This window comes from Mytilus trossulus, chromosome 6, assembly GCF_036588685.1.
Source record: "Mytilus trossulus isolate FHL-02 chromosome 6, PNRI_Mtr1.1.1.hap1, whole genome shotgun sequence".
Taxonomy (NCBI): domain Eukaryota; kingdom Metazoa; phylum Mollusca; class Bivalvia; order Mytilida; family Mytilidae; genus Mytilus; species Mytilus trossulus.
Window position 1 is genome coordinate 53,678,314 of NC_086378.1, and position 21,412 is coordinate 53,699,725.

General features: G+C 31.3%; 1 protein-coding gene across 1 annotated transcript; it reads left to right on the forward strand.

The window, feature by feature from the left end:
• Window positions 1–58: 58 nt before the first annotated feature.
• Window positions 59–20,052, forward strand: LOC134721531 (zinc finger protein ZPR1-like). The gene is made up of 15 exons (XM_063584614.1): window positions 59–249; window positions 3,716–3,841; window positions 4,962–5,123; window positions 7,642–7,726; window positions 8,194–8,264; window positions 9,401–9,487; window positions 10,259–10,299; window positions 11,010–11,094; window positions 11,741–11,791; window positions 12,570–12,636; window positions 13,282–13,442; window positions 14,480–14,590; window positions 15,078–15,167; window positions 16,521–16,589; window positions 18,922–20,052. The coding sequence occupies exons 2-15, from the start codon at window positions 3,716–3,718 to the stop codon at window positions 19,039–19,041; spliced, it is 1,326 nt and encodes a 441-aa protein (XP_063440684.1). The 5' UTR covers window positions 59–249; the 3' UTR covers window positions 19,042–20,052.
• The last annotated feature ends 1,360 nt before the right edge of the window (window positions 20,053–21,412 follow it).

Here is a 21,412-nt window from a genome sequence, read left to right on the forward strand (position 1 = left end):
AGTTTACATTTCCGGAAAAGCGATTATATTCAGTCCGTGTATGTCGGTACTTTATCATCTTGGTAGAATATCCGGGTGTATTTTTGTTGATGATTGCACACGTTTTCTACAGATTTCTTTAATATTTCATCACTATTTTAATATTTCTCATTGTTTGCACAGAGTTGATGTATTAATATATCCGATATATATATATAGGCTTCGTACAGTCTGAAAGAATACGGTTGTAAAAGCGGATAAGGACTCAAGGTAACCGGGTAACGTAACGAAAAATAATACGCAATTTGTAACAAAATGGTAATAATATTAATTTACGCACACAATATTTTATTAATATTTTGTTTTATCTACAAACACAATATTCTGAAATATTTATCTTTATCACCAGGATTTCCACAGACACTTGTTTCTATCCATTGGAAGACCCACTAGCAACGTATCGAGTAAATATACGTTGATAGCGGTAGGTCTTTTCACCACCGAACACCACCGCACACCGCCGAACACCACCGAACACCCCAAAAGTTTATTATTTTGTCTTTTATCGTTATCAATGTGAATTAAATATAATATTCAAGTTATTAATTCAACAAATCAGAAGATTTAAAGTCCAAATATCTACAGAAAACAGAAAGGAAGAGTCTTATAACACCACACTTTTTGAACTCCGCTGACCCTCATGGACACCGGCTCAAATATACTTTTTTCCGTTATTTCTTATTCTAACACTTCTTTAAAATAGTTGTACCAATAATAATAAAAGAGAAAAATTTCAAAATCTAACCAATGAACAGAGATCCAGAATACTTGAACTGATTACTAATTATGAATATATTTGAATTTTATAACGGAAAGTGATGAATCCGGAGACGTTTTTCCTTATACAGAAAAACGATGCCCATAAAAATCGAAAAATTGATTAAATTAAATGTAATTTGTTTTATTTTATCGTTTTATTGTATAATATCAAAATTTTTCTTAGTGGTTGGTGGTTTTCAGGTGTTCGGCGGTGTTCGGTGGTGTGCGGTGGTGTTCGGTGGTGAAAAGACCCACCCCGTTGATAGTGGGTCTTCCAATGAATAGAAACAAGTGCCTGTGAGGATTTCCCCAAGATTGAATTAGTCTGTGGAATCTGAAGGCCAAGTCATTGAACTTAGTCAGAAAGAAAATAGGGGGGTTGAATTGTCATATCATGCACTAGCTCGAGATTACTCTGACGTCCGACGGCTGTTTTGCCAGACAAGCTGGGGCGGTGGGACTTCAGAGCTTGTCCCATATATATCAAAAAGTGGATATTTGCCCACCCAAAATAGATGCATTGCTTCGTCGCTTCTGGATCCGACTGAGGGCCTTGGAATTATATAAATGGGAGATCAATCTCTTCATTTTTCCTTTATCCCTTCATTGAAGTAAGTTTCATCTACCTGCCAACCTTTATTTTCTCATATTTAGACAGTTTTCACAGTGACACATCGATTTATGCATTTTGACTTTCACTTTCAAATGGACATCAAGTTAGGAAAGAGTTCATGGCCTCAAGACTCAAATATGCAAATATTTATATTTTGTTACCTTCTTTATCATGTTTATAGGTGATCACGATGTTTAACATTTAGAAGCAACCACGTTTTTTCACCTCCTTTACAGGAGATCTGTAATAAGCATTAAGTTACGACCACAATAACAATCGGAGGCTCTCTGACATTTAGGTAACTTGAACGGTAAATGAATGAGGTGTTACATTATGGTCATTTGCACTGTTTTCTGGTGGTCACGTGATAATCTTTGAAAATGAAAGGCAAAATGCATAAATCGATGGGTCACTGTGAAAACTGTCTAAATATGAGAAAATAAAGGTTGGCAGGTAGGTGAAACTTACATTAATGAAGAGATTGATGCCCGATTTATATAATTCCAAGGCCCTCAGTAGGCTCCAGAAGCGACGAAGCAGCGCATCTATTTTGGGTGGGCAAATATCCACTTTTTGATATGGGACAAGCTCTGACGTCCCAGGGCCCCAGCTTGTCTGGCTAAACAGCCGTCGGACGTCAGAGTAATCTCAGACTACATGTAATCATGCACATGATGCATATTGAGACATGATGGAGACTTTTGTTGGAAAAAGATTTAAATTAAATTAATAAGTAAATTTTTCAGTTTTTTTAGTTTTAAGCATAAGCATGATAAGGAAAGAATATAATTAATACTGCAAAAAGCTGTATTGGACCATGGGCTAATATAGGAGATGTTCACTTCTTTTAATTTTCTTACATGTACACCTTACATCAGTCAAGGGTCTAACTTAAATAAGTTATTAGAGAAAAATAACATACATGTTGTTATTGTGAGCTGAAATATCAAAAAACTGTAATAACATATGTATGTTACATGTTTCAAAGGGAAAATATACAACCTTTATTTTGTTAAATTTTTCTCAAGTTCTATTGATATTATAATTTTCTTTATGTATACTAATCTTTGCAAATATATAACAGTTCATAGCTTACCAATCATGCATAGTACACCTATGTTATTACAGAAAATACATTCCTGCAATAACCAATGGGTGTTATTGCAGCTTCTCTATATCTCTTTAAAGGCTTTGCTCTGACTTGCATAAGAATGTATTTCAATTCATTGTAAGAAATGATGATCAGAGCTTGTAATGAGGCACTGTGCAAGATTCCAAGTGTTTCATTTACTCTGATATAGTAAATTACATGCTTGTAATAACATAAGCCTTGTTATGACAGCTTTATTTCCCTTAAAAGCCTTGTCTCATTGATTTACCATGGTTAATCACCATTGTATTAATGGAATTAGAAAATTAGTTATCAAGGTAATTTATTAAGCTACTGCGCAAAAGTTTCTAAGAATTCCCAAGTGCCCATTAAAGATAAACATTTTTGGTATATTTCACTGATGACCAACATATGTTGTTACAGAATCAGGAAAAAAGAGAAGACAACTCATGAAAGTGTCTGTAATAACAACATGCATGTTATTTTTCCCTGATAACTTATTTAAGTTAGACCCTTGACTGTACATAAATACTTTGGACAAAAATGTTGGAGGTATCGTTATGCATAAAAAACATTTGTATTATATTTTTTAACTTAAAATCATAGATTTAAACATGTTAAAAGTTCTCCCAAGTTCAGATAAGAATTTATGAATCTTAACCGGTAAACTTTCTTAGAATCATTTAATAAAATTGTTATACCTTATCAACTGGCTGTTTCTGTATTGACCCTGGTATAAATTCTCAATCAGCTGTATTGGCCCTCTTCGAGTCCTAATGGTCCAATACAGCTAACCTTGAATCTATAATAGGGCCAAGACAGAAACAGACAGTTAAATAACACTACATTGTATATTAAACATATAACTACAATGTTTTACCAATAATTGAATAATTGGCTATTGTAATTTATTTATTTCTTGGCAGCTGAAAATATCTTTAGTCATAGATATATATACATGTATATATATATTCGGAAATTTATCATCAACTATTTGAACTTACAAGCTTTAGTTTGTAGTTTTGCAGGAAAAAAGATAAAAGATAATTTTAACTAAGAAAAATGTACATTTAAGTAAGAACCTTATTCCATATTGTTTAATTGTAAACAATAATTGTTGAAGGCTGTTTAATATCAATCATTGTCAATGTGATATAAAAATTATCAATATATGTTATATTTTTTCTAAACAGATGGCTAATACAGATGAAAAGCCAAAGGCAGAAACTTCTAAATCACTTTTCCGTGATATAACTGCTGATGATGAAACACCAGAGGTCATGGAGATTGAAAGTCTTTGCTTCAAGTGTGAAAATAATGTATGTTTCCTAAGGTCCAAGTACAAATGTACTGTAACAATGTGTAAACCAACTAAATTTTGCAAGCGATATATTTGCAAGACTTTTTTGAGAAGATAAATTACTCAATTATGCAATATATTTTTGATCTTACCTTATTTAACTACATCAAATAAATTTCCAAAGTCAAAAAATTAAATCACTGTGATCATGGTGATGTTGGCTAAAAAGGTTAAAAGCAAAACTATTTGAGAAAATAAATTGGTTTTCAGCATTAAAATTTATGTTCTATATTGTGATTTCCCCACTAAACTGATTTCTGTTCTTCACACTCCCTGTTTCCATTCACAAATCTATTATTGAACTTTTCATTTAGAAAGATGGCTGAAAAAAATGTAAGAAATTCTATGACTTATGTATTTCAAGGCTCTCATTGGAACTACAACATGTACAATAAATTAAAACTATTTTGAGGAATAAAGCATATAAATAACATTTGAAATATAAAAAGCCATAATTAATGTGTGATTTGAAGAACAAAACAAATATACAGATTGGCTGTCAAAAACAACCCTTTTCTTTTTTGATAATTTGAGATGATGCTTTATATTTCTGAAGCTTCACAGATGATTTATGACAAAATGTTGGTGGTGTCTCTGTAACCATTCTTGAGATATACCCCTTTACAAATGGATAAATTGCTGAATTTGTTTTTGTTCTCGAAATTTAATTTATGTAATTTGGCTCAAACAAATTCTGTAAAACTTCTACACAATTCTTATTAAATAACCAAAAAAACAACATCAAGTTTGCATATATTTGTTGGTGGAACATTTACTCCTGTAGAGTTATGCCTCTTTACAATGTATGGAAAAATTGCTGAACTTTTCATTTCCATTTATCATGTTTATACATAACCAAATGTTATGAAAATTTACTTTTTTCAACAAAACAAATTTGGGTAGGGTCCATTTGAATGATATTCAGTAAAGTCCCTTTATAACATTATATGATATACAAGCAGAGCATCATCTGTGTCCCATGAACACATTTCCCATTGTTTTCAAACATTCTTTACACAATATTATCTTAAATTTAATAATTGGTTTCAAGATGCTAATTGAAATTTTTATATTTTTAGGGTTTAACACGATTATTTTTAACCAGAATTCCTTTCTTCAAAGATGTGATTGTCAGTTCATTTACATGTGATAATTGTGGTCATCACAACACTGAGCTACAACCTGGTGGAAGGATCCAGGACAAGGGAGTAAAATATACAGTCAACATTCAAAACCTAAAGGTATAAGACTGAACAAACAAATATGTGTGTTTAGGGGTTAAGGTGGTATGGGAGTCTAAAATAAAAATGATAGAATTTGTCCATACTTTGTCAAAATGTAGTATCTATTGATACATGTTCAAAAATATTATAAAAATGATAGGTCACCGTGCATTTTCTCAAGCTACAGGTTGTGACAAAATGACAAATTTTGTATGGATTATACAGGAAAAAACACAATTTTGTGAATAGAAACTAAACAAAATGATAGAATTGTATAATAAGTTAGAAAAAGATAGCTTTTAGACAATGCTTTTAGAATATCAAAAGAAAAGATAGGGTCACCATACGTTTTTTTCAGCTAAAAGACAAAATGGGAAAATTTCATGAAGAGTCCTTCAGAAAATGCACTGTTTTAGAGTTACCTCCCCTTTAAATGCCAATTTGAAAATATTAAAAAAAAAAAAAAAAATAATCTACACTTGTAAAAATATTAATATTTCTAATTTATATTCTTATAAATTGGTTCTTTTAATGGAAAATTCACATTAGATATCTGCATTCCTGCATCAAATTTTGCTAACTTGATAGAAAATATGGACCTTAGATTCTCTGTTTTTTACAATCCAAGATGGCGAAAGACACCCATACCACCTTAAGTGTCCAAAGGGTAAAGACACTTCTATTGATCTAACAAACATCTATATTAGGCTATCTTCACCATAATATTTGCAACAAAAATATGTAAGTTGTTGTAACTGCTATATATAGTAGCATAGGTTCGAATCCCGGCGAGGGAAGAACCAAAAATTTGCAAAAGCAAATTTACAGATCTAACATTGTTGGGTTGATGTTTAGACGAGTTTCATATATATATGTAGGACTCAAATCTATGGCGGGTTCCAAATCTATGGCAGATTCCTAATCTATGGCAAATGTGACGTTACAAACGTCAAACAACTCAAATCTATGGCAGATTTTTGTTTTCTCCAAATCTATGGCAGATCTAACATATAACAGCACAATTCAATAACGCCATATTCATTACATCGTCGACTCGCCGCTGCAAACGATGGTGGAACCCATAGATTTGAATACCATTCTAGATGACAACAATTTGACGATGGTTTACATAAAGATGTGACCCATTATCCAGAAAAGGGACACAATGACTGTGCTGTACTGGTCGAAGTCTGCGATGAACAAAGACTCTGCTTTTTTCAGTAACAGATATTTCAGAAAAGGAGTTATTAATATAGTATACATTTTACTGTCTACGGTTGGCAAAGCGTATAAAGTGAAACATGAAATTAACGGATACCAATTTTATTTAGATCGTCATAAAATAAAAAAAGATGCCATCACGATGAATAACAAATTATTTGAACATTCAAATTTTTATTTATCCCCCTTTTTTTATTTATCAAAAATCAACCTTTTTGTTTTTAGGGGACTTAACGTTAATTACTAGTTGGTTAAATGAGTGCATAGATTAGAAAATGTTTATTTTTACGAGGCACATCATTTCAATCTTGAAGTCTGTATTTATGTTACGAATTCATCATTTACGGTGTTTTTTTCCGCCATGATTTTGTTGACCAGAATTTCCTGTTTATTTCCCAAATATTTATAGACATGCTTCCGTTGTCGTACATGTTCACTTGTTTAAATTATGCAAGTTAATGGTCGTATGTGTACTGCATTATTTTCCATTTGCAATTCATTTTCCGTAGACTTGGACACACCGAAAATCCGCCAAAGATTAGGAAATTACAAAACTTGCCATAGATTAGGATTGTAAAATATCTGCCATAGATTTGAAATGGCACGACGTCACATTTACCATAGATTATAAATCTGCCATAGATTTGGAACCCACCATAGATTTGAGTCCTACATATATATATATATATATATATATTTGAATGTAGTTTTCAATTTAGACTCGTATATATAGAAGTGTCTTTACCCTTTGGACGCTTAACCCCTAAACACACATATTTTAAAGAATATATATATTATTCTACCAATAACATCCATGGTACTTAATTTACTTCACCAGATGCATAATTTGACAATAAAAGTCTCTACAGTGATGCTTGAGGCCAGAAATTTATAAAATCTGAAACCTCATACAAGCATTGAACAAATTGAAGCACTTATTAAAACATATTACAGAGTTTATAAAAATCAACAATAAGTCATCATGACTTTGTAGATTGACAGAGATACAAATGGTATAATGCTGATACAATGATTGGTGATGGCAAAATTTGTTCCTTAATCCACTCATTACATGCATTTATATACTTGAATTTTGGTACATGACTTATATATTACATGAATATATGTATTTAACTATTTTTAACACCATCAACTTCATAAAAGCAGGTCTTCTTCAAATGAAGAACATCAAAAGGAAGGTAGCAGTCAATCACAAATGTCAAAAGCCAAACTTTTTTTTAATTGTTTTTGGTAATTTCCGTATTATAATTGACATGTTCATACTTTACTTATTATGTGCTGTCTTGACTTTTAGGATTTAAACAGACAAGTTGTACAGACAAATACAGCAACAATAGCCATTCCTAAATTAGAGTTTGAAAATCCACCAAACAAAGGAGGTATATTTTTAAAATAATTATATGTAGATGAGTACCAATGAAACAATTCTCCATCAAGGTCACAATGTGTATAAAGTAAAAATTTATAGGTCAAAGTATGGCCTTCGACAAGGAGCCTTGGCTCATACCATACACCAAGCTATAAATAGCCCCAAAAATGACTAGTGTAAAACAATTCACACGAAAACCAATGCTCTAATCTACTTATATAAAAAAGGAGAAAGAGAAACACTTATGAATCACATACATATAGAAAGATTAATTGAATTTAATAGAATAGAATAGTTTCGAAAGTGCTTTATTGATGAGAGGCCATACTAAGCTCATAATTCAAATGATCTGATACTAATTTTTCCCATTGAAAAAAAAGCACAATAATATCTGAATTTGCAATTTTGAATTTATATACAAGTAATATAAACAATGATAAAGAAGATTACATGTTCAATATCTATATTTTTTTGCAGCTTTGACCACAGTTGAAGGTATTGTACAGAGAGCTGTAGAAGGGTTGTCGCAAGACCAACCTTTAAGAAAGGTAAAATATATTCCTTCATATTTTATATAATACTAGAACACACCCATGGTCCGTGACTGAATTAAAGTATATAATAATGCGTAAGCCTTATTTTAGTATTGGTATTATCATCTAATAAAGTCATACCGATTATAAGATACACAGTTTTCTCTGCGTTTGCAAGATATTTCTGTTTGAACCCGTCGACCTGGAACTTGTGAATTAATGGTTTTTATTAATTATTTGGAAAACAAAAGGTCCTGGAATGGAGTATTTTTTAGTCAACAGCATTGTAAATAAAGTTGAATTCTTGTATTCGCTGTTTACGTCATGCCCGCTAACAAATTGAAAACTGTATCTATGTATACGCTTTATTTTAAGTCCAGATTTTTAGTATTCGTATTCGTATTGTTATCTTAGAAAGTCTTACTGATTACAATAGGAAACAATTTGACAATGATTGAATTTAGGAGTTTCAACCCTGTGATTATGACCCGTTTGCCTAATACATCTTTTGATGGTGCGCCAGTCAAATGCGGAACGTACAGATAAGGTAATAGGTAACAGGTGAATATACTATTGGTATCGGTATCGGACTCGACCCGGAACTTGTTAATTATTGGCAATATTAATTATGTGGAAAACAAAAGGGTCTGGAGTGGTGTAATTTTTAATCTACACCATTGCTCTATATTAGTTATATTTAAAGTTGAATTCTTTGATTTGTCGTTTTTACCCGATGACGGCTGACAAATTGGACCTCGTAATTTTAGTATTATAGATTCATTCATATTTTATATAATCCTTTTAGCAAACTTTACCAAAGACACCTACAAAACTGACTAAAAGGTATAGACATACATTTCTAGGTTGACAAACAACTTTAGGTGTGCAAAATGACAGAAATAATGATTTGGTTTTCTTCTACAGAAATAAAAACTTGATTCATTACTAAACTGTCTTCCAATAATCATTTTGAATTTTTGTTGTATCTTCAAATCCCCAAAAAAATACAATTTTCTTCTCACAAACAACAAAATTGATAGCTATGAAAAAGGAAATATATAGTTTTTATATTTTTTTTTAACCATATTAGCTTTACAACTCTGGTAATAATCAAAAAAATATATTTTGTTGTTCTGAATTTTGTCTGATAGATACAACACCCAGAAGTAGCAGCTCAAATTGATGAATTCATTGTCAAGCTGAATGAACTTCTGCTGCTGAAGGAACCTTTTGATCTGGTAATTATGATGTTAAAGACATCTACAACAAAAATTTGTCAATAATTTGAATAAATTCTTGTTTGTGGGATAACTATTTTCATGTTTATTGTGGGTACCACAAATTTAATGTTCAACAAAGACTATAAATATGAAGAGTTTTGCAAAAACATTAAAAAACTTTATTTTATCCTACTCTGGGAGTGTGAGGTATATTACAATCTGCAATGTGCATCTGTTTATTTATAATAAAATGACAATGTGGTATGGTTGCCAATGAGACAACTTTGCATAAGAGACCAAATTAAATGACACAGAAATTATCACCTATTGATCACTGTACTGCCTGTAATTATGAGTAAAACTCATGATCAGTCCTCAGGGTCAGCTATAAAAGGTCATGAAATGACAAATGTAAAACAGTTAAAACAAGAAAACTTAACAGCCTGATTTATGAACAAAAAAATGAACCACTGAATTACAGGCTTCTGACTTGGGACAGGTACGCAGAATGTTGCAGGGTTAAACATGTTTGAAGACTATCCAACCATCCTCTAACCTGGGACAGTTGTGTAACAATACCACATGAGAACAACTATAGAAGTCAGTTGAAAAAAGCTTTACTCATTAGATCAATACAAAACAGATATACATCTAACAAAACACAGAGTGGGTGTGGCAAGGTACTTGAACATGCCTACAACAAAAATGAATTAAAACAATTTTGTTGCATTTAGTTTCAGGGAGGTGAATACTGTTAACACAAATTGAATTATTTTATTTCATTTACAGGTTCTTACAGATCCAAGCGGAAACAGTTATATTGAAAATTTATATCCTTCAAATTTGTTAGTTTGCTTTTCAATTTAGTTAATGAGTATATAAAAGTTGAATTCCTAACCATTGTACTGAAGATTCTTTGCAAATTTATGTTATTATATATAGATTTGACCACTGGATTGAGTGTGATACGACATTTATCCACTCGAGACAATTAAATTTTCAAATTTAAAACGTGAGACTTGCCAAGCGTTTTAAATATTTAAAATTACACTGTCTACTAGAGTGGATAAATATGATATTACACAAGATTTGGCGGTGGAATCTATTTCTCTAATGATTTTCAAATAATAAGCAGGCAAAATTTGTCCCTCTTTTTGAGTGATTTGCAAAAAAATGTGTTCTTTTTAACTGACGCCTTTTTTCATTACGTCACAATGAAAATTCAGAAATAAGCAAGAAAATTTGACGTCATAATCAGATTTTAACCAATGAAGAACTGAGATCAAACATGTTGATTAACTTTTTTTTATACAATGGGTGCAGATAGGGATAATTTGACAAAAAATTAGAGAAATTAAATTATATGAAAACTAACAAATCAAACTGAAACATACAAATTTTGGTAATCTTATACAGATTAGGAAGTTCAGCCTAACAGCAATCCAACAATAAAACCAAATACAAAGATGCAATATTCATCTACATTTAATTATTTCATTGTTTGATATGAAATATATTGAATTTTCCTTAACAATGGTACATATGCACCTCAGACTGATCCTCAAATGAAAATTTCACGTTACAACAGATCTAAAGCAGATAATGAAATTTTAGGACTATCACAGGTAAGTATAGTGGATAAGTCTGAAAATATACTAAAGATCGAAAATGACGTACTAATTGATTGTTCAATCTTTGAAGAGCTGTTTAGTTCAAAGTTGATGTTAAGGATGTTTGCTAATTCTGCTTATTTTAAATTGAAATCTGATAGTTTTATCCATTTAGTGCCATTAAAATTTTGCCCACTGACCCCCTCCTTTTCATTCTTTATGTTATTGCCTATAGTTTTAAAAGACATTTTTGAATCCTTGTTTTTTTCATAGATTTTTTAAAAGAAAAAGTTGTCATTGTTATATGTATAAAAAATCTAGAGACAATCATTTCCCTCCAAATTTTCAATTGATTATACCTCAAAAACAAGAATTTTGTGTTCTCTTATTCATATTCTATCAATCTATAACAGTCTTTTCAAGAGCTTGTTATTTTGAAACAGAGGAGCAAACATCCTAAAGATAAAATTTGGTGAACTAGTATGAGTTTGTGTTTTCTAATATCTACATCCATTTTGAAATTATTATATGTAAACAATACAATGTTTTTAAGACATTCCAGTTGATTATTTTGTATAGAAATGTTGATATAACTATTGTCACGTAATTTCACCCGCAAAAAAATAAAATAAAAGAATAATATGCAATAATAATATTTTAGGACTCTGAACAAGAGATGAAAGACAATGAACAATTTGATGCCAAGGAAGAGGTATGATTATTGATGTGTTTGTATTATTTGTAAAGGACCTAATGAAATGTACCTTAAATATGACAAAATGACGCACAACTTATTAAGAAACAATGGGTGAACTACTTTAAAAAAGCATTTTCAAATTTGGTTGAAGCAATTTAAAAAAGGATAACTGCTGATAAAACCAAATAGGAATAACAACCTGCAACAACATTGGTTAACACATACATGTTTGAGGGGCCTGGTGGGTTATTTTCTTTATTTGTGATTGACGCATTTCACTATCGTTATCTGTTTTTCTACAGATTTTTTAATTTTTAATATTTTCATGATCATGATCTGTGATCAAGGAAATTTATTTTTTGAGAATCTTAATCGATCGACAAAAAAATCAACACGTTAATCATGAATAGAACCCCCCATCAGGCCCCTCATGTTTAAAATGTGCTTAACAACCTTGACTTCTCATGGTTAGTTTGTAGCTAAAGTATACCTGCAGTGCATCCTCATGGTAGTAAGGGATGTTAAGTGGTGCTTTCTGGAGTCCATTTCACAAAATTTGTAAGCTGTTTAGAACACAGAGTACTGGTAGTTGGTCATGTCTTCTGTTTGTATTTTTAAATTCTGGTAGATGCATTGTGGGAAAATTAAGAATATTTTTAATTATGCTAATGTGCATTTGATTTTAGATTGTCAATATAAACAAGCTAGTCACTTAATTTTCCCAATGGAATGAAGACGTGTGTGATTATTAGGTATTAAGATGAATCAATAATATGTATACTTTTATTTTCAGGTTGCTACTTTCCAGACCAATTGTCCGAATTGTAATGACATCTGTTCAACTAACATGAAAGTAGTTGGTATCCTTGATCATAGAATTATTTTCTACAGTATTTGAAAATCATAATTTGAATGGAAATCTAACATATTGTTTAACAAAAGTTTCAGAAGCTGAACTTCATAGATCATAGCTGCATGTCAAAAATAGCTTCTATCTGTATACGTAACAGCTGCAATATAGCCTTTTTTGTGCTAATGTGGCGTAAAGCAAACAAGAATCAATCAATCTTATCTTTAAATGCTTCGACTGCAACATTATTATATATAGTTATCAAAGGCACCAGGCTTATAATTTGATAAGCTAGACAGGTGTTTTGTGTTCATATTTAAAGACTAATCAGTGACACTCAGATCAAAATAGAAATCCAAACAAGTATAAAGTTGAGGGGAACATTTGTTTCCAAATACAGCTAAGTTAATCTATGTCTGGGATAAGAAAATCCTTAGTATTTCAAATCATTCATACTCTTGCAAACAGTTAATTTATAAAAATGACCAAATAATTGATACCGGTATTCCATGTATTTATGTCAACATGGAAATGCTGGCTACTTGGCTGGTGATACCCTGGCCTCTGGGACAAAACATCCACCAGCAGTGGCATCAATATTTTTTTTAAATTTAATTTAAAGACCTCCATTTTACGTTTTCTTAACAATCTGTAGACATTCCTCATTTTAAAGAAGTGATCATAATGGCTACAAACTGTGATAAATGTGGGCATAGAGACAATGAGGTCAAAGGTGGCTCAGGGATTGAACCAAAAGGAAAGAAAATCACCCTGAAGATCACTGATGTTTCTGATATGAACAGAGATGTTTTGAAGGTATCATATATTATATCAAACACTTCTAAATGATAAGCTAAGAAAAATTGTGGTTTCAAATATGTGTTACACCCTTTTTATACCCCCGCTTTAAAAAAGGGGGGTATGCTGTTTTACCTCTGTCTGTCCTTCCGTCAGTCCGTCTGTCCCATGAATATTTTTCGTCACATTTTTCTCAGGAACTACAATACAAGGATTTCTGAAATTTGGTTTCAGGGTTTATCCAAGTCAGCTATACTGAGTGATGCGTTTTCAGATTGATCACTTGACAACTACCTGTTTACCGAACACTTGTATGATTTTACACATGATAGCCAAGTTGAAAATTTTCGTCACATTTTTCTCAGGAACTACAATACAAGGATTTTTTTCAGGGTTTATCTAAGTCAGCTATACTGTGTGATGCATTTTCAGATTGATTACTTGACGACTTCCTGTTTACCGAACACTTGTATGATTTTACACATGATAGCCAAGTTGAAAATTTTCGTCACATTTTTCTCAGGAACTACAATACAAGGATTTCTGAAATTTGGTTTCAGGATTTATATAACTCAGCTTTACTGTGTTATAGCGTTTTCAGATTCATCACTCGACAACTTCCTGTTTACCAAACACTTGCATATTTTTACACTATTAATATTATCCACTTGCGGCGGGGATATCATCAGTGAGCAGTAGCTCGCAGTTTCACTTGTTCATCCCACTTATCATCCTTTACAGTCAAAAATAAAGTTTGCCAAAAAAATGTGGTTGGAATCTTTTGAAGCACTTTTATCTTGCATCTAAATATTTTAGTTTCCTGGGCTTGTATTATTTATTATATACGACATCTTTTGGGTTGACAAGTCTTCATATATGCCTCAGGCATAGAAAATAAATTTCTTGTATTTTAAAATATTTTTGATAATAATAAGTTATGTTTGGAAAAGATTGAGAAATATTTTGAAATAAACAACTTGCAGTATAGCTTTATTAAAAAGCACTATTTTTTAACGAGAATTTGTATTTTGATAAATTGTCATCTTGTTTTTCAGAGTGAGACAGCTTCTTTATCCATTCCTGAACTTGACTTTTCTACAGACATGGGAACATTAGGTGGAAAGTTTACTACTGTGGAAGGTATCTTCCAGGCCATCAAGGATCAGGTACTATACAAACAAGCTTATTTGTTTTGTTTATGTTTAGTGAATAAAAATAGCATAGTATGACTTTACTAGAGATTTACAAACTTGTCATATAATACCGGTAAGTGATGTCTGTCTGAAAACAGTTTATGGAAGGGATTACCTTAAAGTATAACATTTCTAACCGTGAGAAATGAAAAATCTGGAGTTAAGCCAGATAGTGTTGCCTTCAATTATTGTCCATATTTATGTCGGAAAATAATGGGATTTTTATTCTGAAGCGATGCATATACAAATAAGGTCAAATATACTGTTAACTCATTTAATTTTTGCAAATACTCCATGCCTTTCTGGTTTTTTTTTCAAGATTTTAAAAATTTGTTGATAAGAAAGATTGGAAATTTGATTTGCATATGTTTGTAACTTGGTTTACAGTATACTGGAAAAAACAAAAATATCATTTAAGATTGGAAATGGTTTGTTTTTAATGATGTATGGTTTATTATAGTTGAAAGATTCCAATCCATTCTTCCGTGGAGACAGCTCTGAGGATAACTTGAAAGGGAAGATAGGACTGTTCTGTGATAAAATTGATGAGGTACCATTATTTTATTATACCTCATTCTCAAAAGATGGACTTTAATATCATCACTGATGGTCTGACTTCCATCAATCAGCACCAATGATAAAGAAACTGTGAAGAAAAAAACCCAGTATTAATTAAAAAAACTAGACCGTAACAATCACAAAAGAAAAAAAGATTGACAATCACAAAAAATCTATCAAGACTGAAAATCACAAAGGAGATAAGGGGTCGAAATTAGCGCTAGTCCGAGACTAGTTAAAATAGCGTCTGACCAGTAGATTTTGTCAGCTGGTGATCCGGCAGACCAGTAGAAATTTGTCGATAAAAATCACTGATTGCATCGCAATCTCTGTTTGTTTACAAAACAATTTACCTGTGAAATCAATTACACGGTACTGGGGGGTATTACAATTGATCAAGTTAATTAATATCTTGGGTGAACGTCCTTCACACGATAAAATGTGGAAATTTTTGGAAGGAGTTAAACCACCGGACAAAAAAATTAAGATAATTTAATCCTGTCCCTTCGTGCTAATTCTGCTGATGCAGAAAGGGGGTTTTCTGAGATGAAACTTGTAAAGAATGATTGGCGATCAAAATTGTGTTCAACTGTTTTATCAGATCTTTTATTCATTATGTTTCACACTGAAGATATAGCATCATTTGATCAAGTCCCGGCTATTGAAATGTGAAATATTTCTGGACAGCGCTCCAGACGACCTAGTCAGGCACCCTATGGGCGTTGTGAGGATTGCGATGACGTGGAAGACAATGTTGATATTTTGTCTGTCCTTGATCCTGATTTTGATAAAGAAAATCATTGAGATCACCAAAGCCTTCATCAAAATCAGAATAAAGACTATTCCTTTGTTACTGTCTAACTTATGTGAACGAAAGTATCAAAATTAAACATCTGTCATTTATATTAGTGTTTGTCAAATTAATGTCATTTTTGCAGGACCAGTAGATTTGGAGCCAGACCAGTAGAGTTTTCAGTCCACTGGTCCAGTTGGCCAGTACACAAAAAAGCTAAAATTCGACCCCTGAAGGAGAAACAGACTGACAATCACAAAATGACAATCACAAAAATACACAGATTGACAATCACAAAAAAATCTATCAAGACTGAAAATTACGAAGGAGAAATAGACTGGCAATCTAAAAAAAGATGCAGATTAAAAAATCTGAATGGAAAAACCAACTGCTAATCACTGTTCACAAATTAAAAAAGAAATCACTGGCAATCCCAAAAGATAAATTAACAATGGCAATTTAGAGAAACAGAAAATCACAGTCATCAATTTTGTTTTTATTTTATATGTATCATTCATTCTTATAATATGAATGACATATTTTATCTTTCAGATCATTGAAGGGAAAAGAATGGGAGTCCATTTTGTTTTAGATGATGCAGCAGGGAACAGTTATCTTCAGGTATAGGCTATTTAGAAATTTTGTGTTGGAATCTTTAGGTCCTTGCAATATTTAGAAAAGAGTTTGAAAATCTTTTTGACAATGGGCTGATTGATAACAGCATAATAAGACTGAAAAATGCTATTTCACCTTCAGGCACTTAAGTCTTTTACCTTACACAGGTGTACATAAAATATATAATACTGCTCTTTAAAGTTACAAGATTTTGAAAAATTAAATTGCTTGATAAGTTAACTTTCTGAGGTATAACTGAAGAATGTGCTATTTTTGTAATGCTAAAAACAAATCATAATTTTGAAAAGGAGTAGGTCCAGTAAGAACCGATTTTGGCCTCAAATTTTAAGTTCATCTGAATAAAGAGTTTGACCACTTTTTAAACACTTAAGTGTCTATTTTATTTGATTCAATTAGTTTATATGAAAGATTTTAACTTATTGTGTCATTAAAAACGATCCGATTCAAGCTCAAATATGATAAATCTACCAAATATGCCAAAAAATGTCATTTTTCAGATGGTTTTTGTCAAAAATGAAAGTGGCCGCATTCGTGTTCATCCTCAACCTTTATATATGTTATGTATCATATAATACAACTTACATTTTAATATTAAGGATGAACACGAATGCGGCCACTTTCGTTTTACACGAAAACCGTCTAAAATTTAACTAAACTGCTAGAATTGGGAAGATTTTAGTAATTTAGCATGACTTAATGGTGCTAGTACACGATAGATGTGCATTGTATTGTCAAAAACAGCCCATATTTATGTAACAGAAGCACTCTACTGTTCATTTGATAAATAAAAGTTAACATTTTATAAGTTTTGTAAAACTGCTATATTCTGGGGCCAAAAAGGGGTCTTACAGGACCTACTCCTTTGGTAAAAAAGTAAAAACGGCAAACCGAATCTTACACAACTGATTTTTCAGGCAAAATCAATTTGCACCAATTTCAGTTTTAAAAAGGTATTAACTGCGCCACTCTCTTTTATTTTGTTGGTATTGGCGCAATTAAGTTGTGGCACATCTTTTAAAAAGGTCAATAAAATTTATGTATGTGTGTAAACAGGAATCATGGAAATAACATATTAAACTGTTTTCAGATAAGTATTTTTTAAAAATAGGATATGTTATATTTTAAGGGCTACATTTTTAAGATTAAGAACTTTCAACAAGGTTTATGAATGACATAACAAGAATGGAATCATTGTTTTTCAGTATAGTCAATAAATGAGTTTATTTTTTTCCACGATATGTACATTAAGTAAACAAAGAGGAAAGGAAAGCCTGATCGACAAACCAAACTGAAAATAAATTGTTTATCATAAAAAAAAGTTATTTCATACTTTCCTAAAATCGGGGTTGCCATTACTGTCTTTAGAAATATATATTTATATTTTTTTTTTAAATTTTGGTTCCTACTTCACACTTCACAGCTTCACACAACTTCAAAAGATAAACAGGGAAAGGTGAAGCAATAATAAATTCGTCCATATGAATTGCATAAGATTCAATAACACTGAGCATACATCAAATATTGTGGATTCATATATTTTTGTGCGTACCAATTTTAGTGGATAAAGGAAAACTTACATTTTTGTGGTAATAAATTTTGTGGTTTTGGCAATGTCTGCATATATTCCTTATGAAAATTTGTAATTTGTCGAAAACATTTAAATTCATGGTTTCCCTGTCCCAGAAAGTCCATGAAAATTGGTAACCAACGAATATTAATGAAACCACAGTAAGTTCTATTAACAAATGTGGTGGGCAGTGATGGAGATTGGGTGTTATATATATTTGCATTTTAATTTAAGTTAACTACACTTTTGTAGTTACAGAGCTCAAAAATCAGTAGTTTCAAAAAAGAAGATTAACCTGATTGTGTAGTTTCAAAATGTATACTATAATTTGATGAATATAAAATTCAAGGTATAAATGACATGCATTCATGACAAATTTTAATCTTGTTTTAAATCCATTTCCAGTAAATGAATTGAATTGGAGTCAACAACTGTACATTTATATTTATTTTAAATGCTGTATATAAATAATAGTATATTTTAAATCTTTGTTGTTGAAATAAGAAAACTGGACAAGTCAGGGGAGATAATTCTATAATACAATCAGTTTAATATACTGAGGTTTCATAAAATAAAAAGAACAATCACTTCCTACCAACCATAACTGGAACCACAGATATTGTTTTATTTGGCCTTTCAACAAAACCCAGATCAAGTTCTTAATCAAATTGGTGTCACTTATGAAGATATGTCTAAAAATAGTTTTTTGAAAGCTCAAACTATGTTTATTTTTTTTATTTATTTTTTCAGAATGTTTATGCACCAGATGATGACCCAGAAATGGAAATAGAAAGTTACGAAAGAACCTTTGATCAGAATGAAGAATTAGGACTTAATGATATGAAAACAGAAAATTATGAGAGCTCATGACGAAGAACAGAGTGAATGATAAAACTGTTCAAAATAAAATTTGTTTTTCTGATGGATTAGTTTATTTAAATAAAAAATGTACATTATTATTTTCAATTACATTTTGTATTTGTTTTTTTTATGAAATTTAAGAATAAGTTAAGGTCTAGAAGATAATAATGATTATAAATTTTAATTAAACATTGGGGGTATATTTCAGTAACTGGTCAGAACTTCTTCTATTTTAACTTTGTGTAATTAGATATACATGTATATGTATGAAGATTTAGGAATTTATTACAAATGCAGATTTAGGAATTTATTACCACAGTGTAGAAAAGAGGGATTTTTCATAAGAATATGATTAATTTATGATTGGAGCAGCCCATGCCATTAGCCCCCCCCCCCTTTTATATTTTAAGTATTTAGAAATTTCAAGAATCCTGTCCTTTCAGCACTTTTATGATATTAAAAGTTCAGAAAGCTCTGGGATTTTTTTTGCTAAAGAGATGGCAATGTGTACAAGGGCATATTTTGTTAATTGTGTGTTGATTATAAAATCTCTCTTCAGCCATCAAGTTTTTTCGGGGGGCACCCTGCCTCACTACCATATGTTTCTTTATAGAGGACATGCAAGCATTAAAAATTTAGAGGGTTTTTATTTTGTTGTGTGGATTGCTGTTGCTATCAATTTTGCTTGAAAGTGTCTGAAGGCAATTTTTATATGTATTAAAAAAGAAGATGGAGTATGATTGCCAATGAAACAACTTTCCACAAGAGACCAAAGTGACACAGACATTAACAATTGAAACCTTTTGGCTTAAAGGAGTACCCTCCTGGAGACCCATTTGTTATAATATAACCAAAAAAAAGTTGAGCAAAGATTCTAAAAAGATTGTTCTAAGAAGTTAAAGCATTGTAACATTAATTTATTTGTTTTTACTAACAATCTAGCTTGAATGTTGATTATTATGTTCTAAAAATTCTTGTTGACAAAAAATAAAAAGTTTTGAATAAAATTTAAAAATCTTACTTTGTCTTTTAGACCATACCAGTAACAAAAATAACTTTCAGGTGGGTGGACCAGCAAAAATAATATATTTTTCCACTTGAACTTTATATGCTTTTCTTTCGAAGATATTGATAAAATTGAGAATGGAAATGGGGAATGTGTCAAAGAGACAACCCGACCATAGAAAAAAACAACAGCAAAAGGTCACCAACAGGTCTTCAATGTAGCGAGAATATCCGGCACCCAGAGTCATCCTCAAGCATTTGCATTTTCTTAGCATTTGGTTAATTTCTATAAATGATAAACATATGCCGAGTACAAGTCAACAAGACAGTAACTTAACTGCAAACTATTACCCTAATGATCATCCACAGATCTGCATAAAAACTAAAGGAATGACAACAACAATTACATATGCCAAGTCCTGGCTAGTAGTAAAAAAAGACTGCTCTGAGATCGATTATTAGTTTCTTGCAGAGTTATGGTTTTTTGGTTAGCTTTTGAAATCAATAACGCAAAATGGAATAAATACATTATAACATGAGTGCACACACTGAAATGTCTTGCCTGTCTTACTTATCATTGAATAATGTTGATCATCTGTAACATGAATGTTTTTAAATACAAGTATCGCACAAATCTAATATTATCAATGTTGTTTATGATTAGGTCATGGTAAGATGAACCAGGACAGACTCTTACACCTCACAATATTACATACACCAAATATAGTTGACCTATTGCCTATAGTATTTGATAAACTGACAAAACTATTGACAATGAACCTGAAAGTATGAGGTCAAGGTCAGATAAAACCTGTCAGACATGTCCACCTTACAATTGTCTAATACATTAAATTAAGCTGACCTGTAATTGCTATTAGTATTTCGAAAACCAAGCAAAACACAAAATCCTAACATTAACCAACAAACCTGAAATCAGGTCAAGGTCATATGATACCTGCTAGACCAAGATGCACACTTTACATGAACTCCATACAACAAATATAGTTCGCCAATTGCCTATAGTACTTGAACAACAGACAAAAACTAAAAAAAATAACATTGACCAATGAACCATGAAAATGATGATAGAGGAAACCTGATAGACTGACATTTACCACTTACAATCATTCCATACAATACATAAAGTTAACCTACTGCTACTAGTATATATGTAATAGTATACAAGAAACAGACATATTCATGTAACTTGGATCACTTATCCATGAAATGAGGTTGAGGTCAGTTGATATCTGTCCGACAAACATGTTGGCATGAGGAATCCATATACCAAATATACAAACTGATATGTACTGATACACACAATGTGATAGTTATTTATGAATTTTGGTAGAAATTGACCTTTCACATGAAGTAA